Genomic DNA, 14,349 nt, shown 5'->3' with positions numbered 1-14,349 from the left:
AATGGAAAATAGGGAAAGTATTTGGATATTGCTTATAAACTTCCACACTGATTCTTGCCATGTGCAAAAATTCATGGTTGCCTAGAATATATTATGTATAATTGAAAAAATTCTGGTCTCATTTTCCTAAGGAGATCAAAGTTTATCTCCAAGGTCACTTGTTCGCATCAAGAGGCATACTGGAGGATGCTTAAAAGCTAGAAAGTTTCATTAATTATTGTTGCATCAATACTTTTTTCAGTAAAAATAAGTCAAATTGTCACCTAAGAGCTTCAAAATTAGAAATACATTGGGATGCTGAAAGTCAATGACATTTTACATTTGTCCAAACATTAGAACATACTGCCTCTAGGATATATCTGAATTGTGCATTAAATTGTCCTCAACAACTAACCAATGAAAAAGACATTTTGGCACTACCAATCCTTGATAGTAAAATGATAGTTGATGCTGTGAAAACCTGTTAGAAAGCTGATACAAACCACATAGCAACTCAGTAATTCTATACAGACATTCTTCGTGTAGAACTCAGGCCCAATTGAAATATAGAAGGAAGATTTTATTCAGTCTCTTTTTTAAAAAAAACTAATTTTATTAACAATTAAATATTTAAAGGTAAAAACTAATACAAACTAAAAACAAAGAAAAGAATAAAAAATAGAAAGTACAGAAAATAAAAATAGAGAAATAGAAAATAAAATAATATAGTAAAAAAAGAAAAAATATATAAAGCAATAACTTGGCTCTTCATCACAACAAATATAAACAATTTTAGTAATTTATCACTCTTAAAATAGAACTAATGATCTCTTCTTTCTATATTTCAACTCTTATCTATAAACAAATTCTTAAAGTTGCCTTGTTTCAATCCTGATCATCAAGTTTCAAACTGGTTATCAAAAGTTAAGTATTATCAGAGATAACATACAGTATCTATTTTAACCTTAATCAAATAAACCAACTTTATATATCTCCCTTTTATTTTAACAATCTTGATCTTTAGTACCTTTACATAATGTCCTAAAACTTAATTTCTTTTCATTTCTTTTGTCTCTTCTCAGAAAATTCTTCAAATCTTTAACATTTTTTTAGAACTACGCTACAGGAAAATAATCTCTCATTTGTTATTTATATAACAAATAACTTTTTGAGAAAGATGGACAGTTCAAAAATGGGGGAAAGCTCCAAGTAAATAAGTAATTAAATACATTTTTTAATTATTAAAATATCAGCCATTCCTTTTCTATGCCAGAGTAGCATCTTTTTCCTTATCATTTTATATCCTAGCTTTTTTAAGTCTACTGAGTTCCCTTTCAATTTTGCCAGGTAAAACCTGTTCTTCTTCTATAACTTTTTTTAAACATAGTATCTATAGAATCAGGCATTCTTAAATTTAACTTGTGTCTATTATTAAAAAATATAATTTAGTATGCCCCATGTTAAAATATTTTGCTTTACATTTACTGGAGACTACTGTCCTGCAATTTCCTCAGAAGGAGCAACAGTCTGAAGCACTTGTGGGCAATCTCAAGTACTCTCCTTCAGAAAGGAATTGTGAAGAGCTGGTCTATCTGCTGGCTCTTTATTCTGCTGGCAGTCATCGGTTCCAATTTTAGTAGAGCTGCTTTTGCTGTTTCTTCTCTGGAAGTCACTACTGGATCCATTACTGGATTAAATCTCAATCTCTGGCAATTTAATGTGGCAATTAACACACAGAATATCTGGGGTGGATCCACACTGCCCCTTTATCTGCTTGTAAATGCTTACAGAATGCCCAGATCAGACTAATGGAAGATTATCTGCAATATTGGGGAGATATCTGCATGGTGTATCAGAACAAGAAACCAAAATCCAAACATGGAAGTAACATAATGGCTTAAATATAAGAATAAGACACCATAACCGCTATACAGAATAAAATTAAGGCTCCAGGATAGACCCAACAGTAAAATGCAAAACTTTAAAATGATACCATTTCTTATAAAAACACAGGAAGGGAGAGGGGAAGGGAATTCTCAGCAGAGATGTACTATAAATTTTTCTTTCAAAATAAAAGCCTTTAGGACTGAAAGGACCTAAAGGAGAGTGAATGGTTCAAATCAGAAAATTTATAAAAAGTCACTTATAGAAAGTGGTGTATTCCTGCTGAACTATGGACACATATTAGAAAGATCATATTGAAAAGACTCTTCTCTCTTTTGCTCTAGTCAAGACAGAACTTTAGAAAAGCTCTGACATTTATTCATTGATATTCCAGGTCAGGGGTTGGTTCCAAAATTTTTTACTACCAGTTCTGTGGATGTGGCTTATTTGGTGGTCATGGCTTGGTGGTCATGTGACTGAGTGGGCATGGCCAACTTGAAGTCACTCAGGGCAAGGTGGGGCAGCACCTTGCTGTGAGTGACATCAAGTTGGCCACGCCCACTCGGTCAAATGACCAATGCTGCAGAGACAGGGCGATTTCTCCCGGGGGGGCAGCCAGAGCTTCGCTGCCTCCTCTTTTCCTCAGAGGAGCTGCTTCCAAGTCCTTTCGAAGGGAGACACACACACACACACACATACACCACAACACAACAGACTCACACACAATGTAAAAGCAGCTTCACCCAAAATGGCCCCTGCAACAAGCAGGAAACTCACACAGCCACAAAAAGCTCAAAAACCAACTTTCACATTTTACACGCACACAACACAACACAACAGATTCACACACAATGTAAAAGCAGCTGCACTTCATCCAAAATGGCCCCTGCAATGGCAGGAACTTCACATAACCACAAAAAGCTCAAAAACCAACTTTCACACTTTACACACATACAACACAACAGAACACAACTGATTCTCACACACACAAAATACCACATATAGCTTTGTGAGATTCTGTGTGTTTGTATAGTTAGAGTGAAACACTACAGAAACACACCAAATCTCAGAAAGCTGCACAAATATTTTATTATTTTATTTTATTTATATTTTCTTAGATCAGAGGTCTCCAACTTTAGTAACTTTCAGGTTTGTGGACTTCAAGTTCCTCAGCCAGCAAAGCAGGCAGATTGAATTGCTCAATCTGGATGGATTGGATTGCAGGCAGGCAGATTCAGTTGCTAGCTGATGTAACTGATTGCAGAAGCCGAAGGAAAGCGAGCCCGAAAGGAGCAGTAATATGTAAGTGGGAAGGGGGGATTGGGTAGGCCAGAGGAAAAAAAGATTTTAAAAGGCTCCTCTGATAATCCCAGCTGAAGTTGCCTAATAACAGCCCAGAAACTCTTAACTCAGCTGGGATCGCCTGAGGAGCCTTTTAAAACCTTTTGTTTTAACAACTTCTTCGGCCGAAGAGGTTATTAAAAAAATTTTTTTTAAAAGGGTTCTGATGATCCCTGCTCAGCCACGCAATCATCAGAGGGTTTTTTAAAAACTTTTAAGAGCCTTTTTTGGCTGAAGAAAAGATGCTTTTAAAAGTAAAAAAACCCAAATTTCTGATGATCAGGGATCATCAGCCATTACTACCAGTTCTCCGAATGCCAGCAGATTTATACTACCGGATCTCCAGAACCGGAGTGAACTGGGAGAAACCCACCACTGTTCCAGGTGCTGAAAGCAATGTGGCAGAGGCCTGTAAATCCCCAGTAGTAGATAAGATCTTAAACTATTCAGAGATGAGCTACAAGGAGCATCAGGCAACTTTGGAGAGAAGGAGAGGACTACTGGAAACAGATGCAGTCAAATCAACCATAATAGCTGCAGACTGCTAGGTTTTTTTAAAAAAATTCTCTCAAAGAATGAGTCATAAATGGGATGGGTGACTGCATCAAAACTATTTAGTAAACACTTGGCAGTGTTTATATGAGTCTGATGCTTGGCATTCCCCAAGGCATAAAAAACAAATATTCCCCAATTTGGTACCTGCAGAAAACTCTGCAGCTAGAAAATTGTGCCTTTATGAGGGTATGAAGATTAGTGAAATAAGATAAAAATATAAACACATGGAAGAAGCAAACATAAAGAATTTATCATGAAGAATGAATACCTGATCCCTGTGGGAGTTGCAGAGTAGGATTAATACTGTTTTTACTAGTTCATACTGTGTACAAAGGAGGCAGCTGCCCAGAAATTGATACGCTTTGCAAAATTTCACTAGGATCTGGGCAGGCAGATATTGCCAGTGCAAGAGGATAACCATGTAAGCCACCAGGAGATGAGTTGCATGGGGCAATGAGTCATATAATTCCCCACTTCATAACCTCAAGTTAAAAAGGAATCCATTATAATGAGAGACTTATTCCTTATTTCCTAAAAATAAGGAAACAAATGCAAATTAAAACTTAGCCATGAAGCTCATATTGCACATTTAGATCTAATCTCTATCTGAGCTGAGTTTGTTCACCATATTTCCTTAGCTACAGTTTTCCTATTCAATCTAATTCCCTGAGTTCACACAATAGATTGAACTAAGATATAGGAAATTATATTTTAACTTATGTAACTTTTACAGTTAGAATAAAATAGGATAAAATATGGATCTAATAAATGAAGGTAAAATGAAAATGAAACTATAATACTATCTTGAGCTCCTTGGAATTACGGATGAATAAAAATGCCATTGATTGTATTAAATAAGGTATGGAAAGAATAATTCCCAATTTATCTTCTATGATATGCCCTGCAAGTCCTATGCAGATAAGAAATAAAGAAATAGTGACTTCCCTGTCCCCATGCAAACAATACTTGGAAGTACATGCCATTGTGAAAATAAATTTTGCTTTTAATAGCACCATGTTTAATCACGGTAGTTTTCAGAGTGAAAAGGGTTAGCAAAGCAACACATACATTGTCATTAGTTTAAAGATTAGTTGTAAATAAATCAAAATCTTGGATTTTCCTATAAATTATCAAGGCTGAATGTCTTTTCCTGAATTAATGAAGAGCATTTCCTGGGCCAAACAACACTTGACTCAAGCCATATAATGCCAAGTGTCTACAGAATGCTTACTTCCTGCTGTTACTACTCTATCTTTTTTAAAACAATGTTTTTAAAAAACTATTCATCCCTTTCACCTTCATTTCCAAATTTAGCTAGTCATGACTTCTACAATTAGTCACTAGACATTCAAATATTGATACAGCCTTCAGAAAAACAAAAATATTTTCTGTATTTTGGGGCAAACTAGTAGTATTAGTAAATTATTTCTTTATTCAGCTACTGCATTTTCTTATCTTTTGCTTGGTATTATCTCATTTCAGTCCCTTTTCTGTTCAAATTATCTGTCAAAATAATTCTTTTCTCGCTTTCCTTATGTAATGTTCCTCTTTGTATCACTATATTTATTTGTTATTCTTTATTCCAGCACAACCTTCAGAATCTTCATAGCTTTGGAGAAAAACGTGTCATATGGACTCTAATACAAACAGTGTACTATTTTCAATGGTACCAGGCTGATCTCCAAGCCTTCAAGCAACTCAGGCTCTTGTTTTCAACCAAAACCACAAAAAAAGATGAAGGAACCTATGAAGGAATAATATTCATAGTTGCTTTAGTGATTTTAAAGTACAGCTAGTCCTCGACTTATGACCACAATTGAGCCCAAAATTTATGTAAGTGAGAAATTTGTTGTGAATTTTACTCCATTTTATGACTTTTTTGGCCACAGTTGTTAAGTGAATCACTGTACTTGTTAAGTTAATCTTGACTAAATCAAGATTTAGTCAGAGCAAATTCACTGAAGTTAATGATATTTAAGTTAGTCATTGTTTACTTATCACATTAATTTCATTGTGTCTATTCTAAGCACAATTCAATCTAAATCTGCAATTTCTTAAATAAATAAAATAATCCTTACCTCACCAACCATTTTCACATCTTCCCGGCCATACCAATCAGGTTCATATACTTCATGAAGAGACTCTGTAAGCTTTTTGGAAGCATCTTGCATCCCTAAAATTTTGAGCAGAAAGTCTGTTTTTCATATCTGTAATCTCAAGGTTGGATTCCATTTGATCTGCCTTTATCAGTGTCATCTCTGAAGTTCATAAACATTCAATAAGGCTATGAAACAGGATTTTGTTAGAATTTATTATTTTGAACATTATTTCAAAAATAATAAAATGATTAAAAATTAGTAGTGATTGGATATCAATGACAAATGTGAATACTAAAAATGAATGAGTTTGACTATATATATATTTCTATATAAAACTGTAATCACTTCTTATTTAGCAGTTCTGTCTTTTCTTTATTGCCAGTATAAGCTAAGCTAAGCTTAGCAGAAAATTCGTTTCTGTAAGGTTCTTTTTTTGTGTGTTCTGTAGGGTTCTTTTTCTTCTGACTTCAAGTTTTGTCTGGATTCCATTATGCAAGAAAACTTCAGATGTAGTTACACACAATGGATGGACAAAGGTAAATAGGTCAAGGCAACAGCTCTGCTGTTTGTTTTGTTTACAATTGCATAAAATTCCAGTTTTACAATTGGAAATTACAATTCCACTGTAATGTATTTGATTTTTGGAGGGAACTTTTGGAGGGAAAATGCACGTTATAGATTGGCTGGTGCCTCAGCCAGAACAGTATATAAGGAGAGCTCCATACAATAAAGAGCTGTTGTTACAAATGACCTGTCTCCTGCCTCCTCAATCACCTGATCTAACATTGGTGACGAAGGTGGGATTGAGGTTGGCAGAGAGACCCCAAAAAGAGCTGACAGCTTCAGAATCCAGCCAGGTGTCAGAGTGGCACAATCAAGACTGACACAATCAAGACTGACACGACTGACACGATGTCCACAAGGCCGGCACCATGTGATCCGGCCAAAGAGAAATGGGGATCTTACATGGCCTGCTTTGAATGTTTCCTTGAACCAAACGACTTCCAGGGGCTGTCAGATAATCGTAAACGGGCATACTTTCTGCCCTGACATTTTTGACACTGCAGAATCGCTCTCCGAGCCGTCCCCTGTCCAGTCAGTGCCCTGGCAGGTCCTCCAGGTGACCTAAAGGTACACTACGCACTGGTCCCCTCAAAATTCATGCAGTGGTACGAATTCAGACAAAGACTACAGCGAGAGGGAGAACCAATCAGCACATACATGGCTTCCCTGCACAAGGCCGCCACACATTGTGAGTACCAAGACCTCAATGATGCACTCCTAGGACAACTAATTTGTGGAGTGAGAGACATTCACTTTCAGAGGCGACTATTATAAGTCTAATCTGACTTTACATGTACCTCTAGATGAGGCTAGAGCACACAAGCTGTCTACAAAGGCTGCTGAAACCTGCAGAGACCAGGACCGCAACAATCACTTTCTAAAACAACTCTGGTGCATCGAGAGGAAGCCCAAACTGAAAGCGAGGATGAAGAGGGAGAAGAAAATGTGTTTAAAACTGAAAGACCTGGCCATGATGCAGAGAGCGGCTGTGATAGCTGTGGAGGCTTCCACCCACGAAGCACATGCCGTTTCAAGGACGCTATATGAAGGCGATGTGAGAAAAAGGGACATCTGGTATGGGTGTGTTGGGCAAACCAGCCTTCCCACCAAAACCTAGAGCTGTCAATAAGCCGGCCAACCAGCAACCGCTGTTCATTCGAAAGAGCCAACCACAAAGGCATGAAGTCAAACAACTCTGGGGCTTTTCAAATGAGAATTGGCCAAGCCACAGCCACCCCAGAAGAAAAGATGCACATGATTGTCAAAATTGAAGGCATTCGATTTACCATGGAAATAGACACTGACTCATCAATTTCAATTATGTCCTGGGCCAAATTGAAAGCAGCCCTACCGAACCTCTGGAAGAAACAGCTTCAACCGCAGCAGCTGAGGGTCCATGACTACCAGGGGAATTGAATCCCCATCAAAGGCATCGGCACGTTCAATGTGAGATATGGCCGGCCTTTCACCGTAGTCAGCCGAAACCTCCCTAGTCTCCTGGGACTAGACTGGTTCCAAGCCATGGGGATGGGTGTCACTGGCGTACACATCATCGGAAGAAGCCTGAAAGAAGAACTTCTCCAGGAATTCCAGGACATTTTCAAGGAATGCCTGGGCAAGTATGTGGGGACCCCTATTTCTTTTAATTTAGACCCATTGGTAGCCCCAATTAGATTAAAAGCTAGACGGATGCCATTCATCCTCAAACCAAAGACTGACCAAGAACTGGATAAATTAGTTCAACAGGGTATCTTAGTTCCCACTGATCACGCCAAGTGGGAAACACCAATAGTGACTCCGGTAAAACCAGATGAGTCTGTCGGCATCTGCGCGGACTATAAAGCAACTTTGAACAAAGCACTTCAAAAGAGCGCCTACCCAGTCCCAATAGTACAGTACCTCCTGCACTCCCTAGGCCCTGGCAAGACATTTGCTAAGTTAGATCTTGTGCAGGCATATCAGCAACTGCCGGTAGATGGCGCTATGGCAGAAGCAATCAAACAATCACAAACAAAGAAGCACAAACAGAGGTGCTTTTAAATGTACCAGACTCCAATTCAGAGTCAGTGTGGCCCCCGGCATCTTCCAGAGTTTAATGGAATGTCTGCTGCAAGGAATACCTGGGGTAGTTCCCTATTTTGATGATGTGCTAATATCTGCAGCAGACGAGAAACAATTGGGGGACCATTTGAGGAGAGTGCTGCCGGTTTTTAGAACTGCTGGGCTACAGGTCAAGCTAAATAAGTGTCAGATCAATGTGCCAGCAGTGGAATTTTTAGGGTACCGAATTGACCAATCAGGCATGCACCCCACCGAGAGTAAGATTAGAGCTATTTAGAAGGCTCCCATTCAAAAAAATAAGGCTGATTTGCAAGCCTTCCTGGGGCTTTTGAATTTCTATGTTTCGGAAGGACAAGGCGACCATGGCAGAGCCTCTACATAAGCTACTTGCTAAAAAATCACTGTGGGTCTGGGGAAAAGCAGAATTTAGAGTGTTTGCTGCCGTTAAGGAACTCCTGTCTGCAGATAGCCTCCTTATATAGTATAATGGAATGCTCCCCCTTGTATTAGCATGTGATACCTCCCCCTTTGGTGTAGGCGCAGTCCTATGCCATAGACTACCTAATGGGGCAGAGGCACCCATTGCCTATTACTCCTGAACCCTGTCCAGCACTGAATGGAATTATAGCCAGCTGGACAGGGAGGCCCCGGCTATCGTAGCTGGGGTCAAAAAATTTCATGAGTGCCTTTTTGGGAGGACATTTGAACTGATCACTGATCATTGCCCCCTGCTTGGACTGCTGGCTAGGGATGGCCCCACTCCTGTGGCATTATCACCAAGATTGTCTAGATGGTCCATTTTTCTGGCTGCCTACTCTTACCACTTGACCTACCGACCGGGCAGAGACTTGGGACATGCTGATGCATTAAGCAGGTGCCTGCTACCCAACCTGCTTGATGATCCAACCCCTGGGATCCCTGTGCTGCTGATAGACTCTTTGGACTCTGGGCCTCTCACTTCTGCTGAAGTGGCAAGGGCATCTTGTAAAGACTATACTTTGAAAACTGTAATGGGCTGGATGCAAAGGGGGTGGACGAGCAGCTCGATTGGTGCAGAATTCAAACATTTTCTGATGAAACAGTATGAGTTGTCTACCCAGGGGAGGATGTTTCTTATGGGGTGATTGCATTGTAGTCCCACTCTGTCTATAGGATAAAGTTCTGGAAATACTACATGTTGGTCACCCCCGGGATTGTTAGAATAAAGGAGCTTGCTAGAAGTTACGTGTGGTGGCCCAACATGGATGGCGATATTGAAAAATGGATAGCCAAATGCCCCCCATGCCAGGAGTCTAGGCCAGCACCACCAGTTGCTCTGGTTAGAGAGTGGGAAAAACCCCGAGGCCCCTGGGCAAGTGTGTGTGTGTATATCTCTATATAGATATATAGAGATATATATAAATTTTGCTGGTCCTTGTCACAGTCAAATGTTTTTGATAGTAGTGGATGCTTTTTCAAAGTGGTTAGAGATTATTCTTATGAAATCCACCACAGCGGAGGCTGTCATTAGGGCCCTCTGCAAGCTCTTGGCAACGCATGGGTTACCAGACACCCTGGTGTCTGATAACAAGCCCCAGTTCAATGCGACCCAGTTCAAAGGATACCTAGCCGGGTTGGGAATTTGACATGCCCTGTCAGCACCATTCCATCCAGCATCGAATGGCTTTGCAGAACACTTGTGAGATCCACCAAGGAAGCGTTAGCCAGGCTAGGGCCAGGGGATTGGCAGGCTAGAATAGACACATTTCTGTTAGTCCAACATGACATACTATGCATGGCCACAGGTCGCAGCCCGGCCGAATTACTAATGGGTCAAAGACTCCGTTGCCCATTAGACAGGCTCAACCTCAACTACTCCCCAGATGAGTACCAAGGAATGGCGAAGAAAACAAGGGAATTTCTAGTGGGAATTCCAGTGTTTGCTAGGAACTATGCCGAAGGGCCCCACTGGCTAGCTGGGCACATAACCGATGTAACAGGCCCAAAGTTCTACATAGTGGACATGGGCGACGGGAGGATCTGGAGAAGACATATCGATCAATTACGCAAACGCTTAGAATCCGAACCAGCATCACAAACAGAAAAACCAGTCCCTGACTATCAATCATCTATACCAACAGCTATCTCAAACCCAAAGTGGTTGGAGGACTTATGTTCTGTCCCCCTCTACCACAATCAATTAGAAACACAAACTGATTAGATGTGCCAGCAATTTATTCTTGCCAAGACCTCTTATCTATCAGAGCGACTGCAGTCCGAGCTGGAACAATCCCAAAGTTCAGAAGGAAACGAAACAGAATCCAGGAGCCAAAGTACAGCCAACGTTTTCAACAGTCAATTGTTTGTTTGTCACAAGAACTATAGGGCAGCCCCTCCTGCTTTTATATCCTGTGGGGTGTGGCTCCATGACTTACCACTCTCTATGCCTGCCCCACCCTTTCTTTGGATGTTGCCGTCTCTCCTGTCTGTGATATCGGGGGTCTAGCCACAACTGGCTGTCAGCAGCTGGGTCTTGAGGCATGGCCTGAGAGGAAGGAGATGCAGGAGACAGAGGCCTCATCATCTCCTCCACCTGGCCTGCCTCTGGGACTTGGAGCGGAGTCAGAGAAGGAGGCTCTGCAGAGGGAAGCCCTGTCGGCTCTTCCCCCTCGCTCTCTGAGTCACTTTCTGCCAGGAGGCCAGATTGGGGGGGGAGGCGAAGACAACTTACCTGAGGACTTCGGTCTCAAGCGCTGCCCTCCCGATCAGCCACTCCCAATTGAAGAACCATCCACCCACAAACAAATCCAACAGAGCCCATTGGATGAGCTGGGAGGAACAGAAAGTCCCTCCAACCAGTACAACTCCCCGCCTAGAACTGAGTTGCACAGGTCAATCAGACATAGGGAACGCTCTGGTTACCTATGTGACTACCTATGTAAATAGTTGTAAATTTCTGACCAAGTGTTTTCTGGGAAGGGAGGCGTGTAATGTATTTGACTTTTGGAGGGAACTTTTGGAGAGAAAATGCACATTGCTGATTGGCTGGTGCCTCAGCCAGAACAGTATATAAGGAGAGCTTCTCCTGTGGTTTATTTGCTGGGTTCACCCCATATAATAAAGAGCTGACATGACCTGTCTCCTGCCTCCTCAATCACCCGATCTAACACCTACCATATGGCAATTGATGAAAAATAACTCTTACGTGTAGTTAGATTTTTAGTGATATAAATCAAATAGAAACAATCAAATTCTAAGCCATAAATTATTATAGAACAATTGTCAGTTGAAAAATTAGTTCATTTCATAGTTCTTTTAATGTTGTTTCAATAGGATCCTCATTTGAGGATAACTTTTAAAACACTTTTGCCACTCTAATACTCCCCTTGATTTTTGGCTCATCTGCTTCTCTTTACTCTTTGAGCTTCTTCTTTGGCAACCTCTCCCTCTTCTAAATGTCTTTCCCTTTTCTAAAACCATTTCTATACCTTTTTTCACTCCATGCCCCTCGCTTTTCCAAGTCTATAAGGACAAATCTGACAGGCTAATTTTGAACAATATAATCAGGATTGGACCTGATGAAAGATCACCAAGAAATACCCAGTTGAAGGCCAACCACTTCCAAATTTTTGCCACCATGCTCAACTCAAGGCAAACATGATAGTCATATCATAGTGTGGGCATCTTTGATCACATACCTGTCAGAATCATAAGGAAGGATTTCATTCTGCCTTTAACAGTACAAGATTTCTTTCTTAGAAATGAGCAGTAATGAACATTAATGAGCATTAAGACAGTATGTCAGAAAAAAACCTTCTTTGTTGTTTTGTGCCTTGTTCACTTTGTGGGGGGGGGGGGGAATCTCCAGGAACTGTTTGGTAAATTAAATGAAACTATACACTAGACCAGGGGTAGTCAACCTTTTTATACCTACTGCACACTTTTGTATCTCTATTAGTAGTAAAATTTTCTAACCACCCACCGGTTCCACAGTAATGCGCCGTGTACCATCATCTGCGCATGCCTCTTGCACATTGTGGATTGGGTTTGGGAGGGGGCCCTGGCTACCAGCTCTGCTTGTCTGTTACAGCTGGGTGGTGTGGGGGGAGATGCGTGAGCTCTTCTGGAACGAGGCTCTTTTGTTTGCGGTCGCACTATAGCGCCATTTAGTTTCACTTAGGTAACGTGAACTAAACTTGTGCGTGGGCCATACAGATAGTATATTTTCAGAAATTTAAATTGTCACGGGGATTTTATGAAAACCTAATGAAAATGCTTTTAAATAATGCTATGAACATTTTTTAAAAAGTCAATTAAAAAAAAAAAAGGAAAGTGCTTTAGTATCGGACAAAACCTCTACCGCCCACCATGAAAGTAAGGTAAGGACCAGGTTGACTATCACTGCACTAGACTGATGAAAATTAAGCTCCACATCTAATCTAAACTTGGGGAAAGTTCAGAAGGATGAATATTTTTTAAAAAAATATTTCTGAACAATGCCAATTAAGTTGCTGGTTATACTTTATCCCACTAACACTTAAATATGTGACCTAAATCTGCAAAGTGAAAAATTGGAAAATCAGAGATCTTTCCATTAGGAAGTATTTACAGTACTGTGCAAAAGTGTTAGGCAGGGGTGCAAATATGCTGTAAATTAAGAATGCTTTCAGAAATAGAAGTGTTCATAGTTTATTTTTATCAATTAACAAAATGAAAAGTAAATTAATAGAAGAAAAATCCAAATAAAATCAGTATTGTATACTTTGCCTTCAAAACAGCATCAATTCCTATACTTGCCCACTTGCACAGTCAAGGATTCCGTAGTATTAGAGTCAGGTGGATTAACCAATATATCAAGCAGGTACTAATGATCATCAATTTCATATGTAGGTCGTTAACTGGAACAGTAATAGCTGTGTAGGAGGTTTAAACTCAGTGAGGAACAGCCAAACTCTGCTACTAAGGTGAAATTCTGGAAGACAGTTTCATGTCACAGGTGGCAACACTGAGCACAAAAACAAGACATCTTCAGCAAGGTCATTCCCAGGCAAAGGTTTCAAAAGAGACTGGGATCAATCAATCAGAATAAAGTTGGAAGGGACCTTAGAAGTCGTCTAGCCCAATCCACTGCTCAAGCAGGAGAACCTATACCATTTCAGACAAGTGACTATCCAGTCTCTTCTTAAAAACTCTAGTGATGAAGCACCCACAACTTCTGAAGGCAAGTTTTTCCACTGGTTAATTGTCCTCACTGTTAAGAAGTTTCTTCTTAATTCCAGGTTACTTTTCTCCTTGATTAGTTTCCATCTATTGTTTCTTATCCTGCCCTCTGGTACTTTAGAAAATAAGTTGACCCCCCCCTCCTCTTTGTGGCACCCTCTCAAATACTGGAATACTGCTCTCATGTGCCCCCCCACAATTCCTTCTTTTCTCTAGACTAGCCAAACCCAAATCCTGCAACCATTCTTCATATGCTTTAGTCTTCAGACCTTTAATTATCTTAGTTGCTCTTCTTTGCACTTTTCCCCAAGTCTCAACATCTTTTTTATAATGTGGTGACCAAAACTAGATGCAATATTCTAAGTGTGGCCTTATTGTGGCTTTATAAATCAGTACTAATACTTCGTATGATTTTGATTCTATGCCTCTGTTTAAATAACTATTGTATTAGGTTTTTTGGATGCAGCAGCATGCTGCTGATTTATGTTTAAGTGATCGTCCATTAGAACTCTAAGGTCCCTCTTGCAGTTACTGTTTTTGAGCCAGGTTTTACCTAATCTGTGCTTGTACCTTTGGTTTTTCCTGCCTAAGTATAAAACCTTGCTGTCAGCCTCCGCTTTATTTAAGTGTATTTCACCTACTAGACTGTTTTACTGTTTTATTACTT

General features: G+C 40.1%; 1 protein-coding gene across 4 annotated transcripts in view; it reads right to left on the bottom strand.

The window, feature by feature from the left end:
• AMPH (amphiphysin) overlaps nucleotides 1-14,349 on the bottom strand; it is a 153,792-nt gene that overhangs the window by 69,472 nt on the left and 69,971 nt on the right. For all 4 annotated transcript variants that reach the window (XM_058179675.1, XM_058179677.1, XM_058179679.1 and 1 more), the window contains exon 4: nucleotides 5,838-5,932. In XM_058179675.1, coding sequence (XP_058035658.1) covers nucleotides 5,838-5,932 — 95 coding nt within the window. The remainder of the gene's footprint in view (nucleotides 1-5,837; nucleotides 5,933-14,349) is intronic.

This window comes from Ahaetulla prasina, chromosome 4 (genome assembly GCF_028640845.1).
Source record: "Ahaetulla prasina isolate Xishuangbanna chromosome 4, ASM2864084v1, whole genome shotgun sequence".
NCBI lineage: Eukaryota > Metazoa > Chordata > Lepidosauria > Squamata > Colubridae > Ahaetulla > Ahaetulla prasina.
This window is presented reverse-complemented; position numbering and strand designations above follow the sequence as displayed.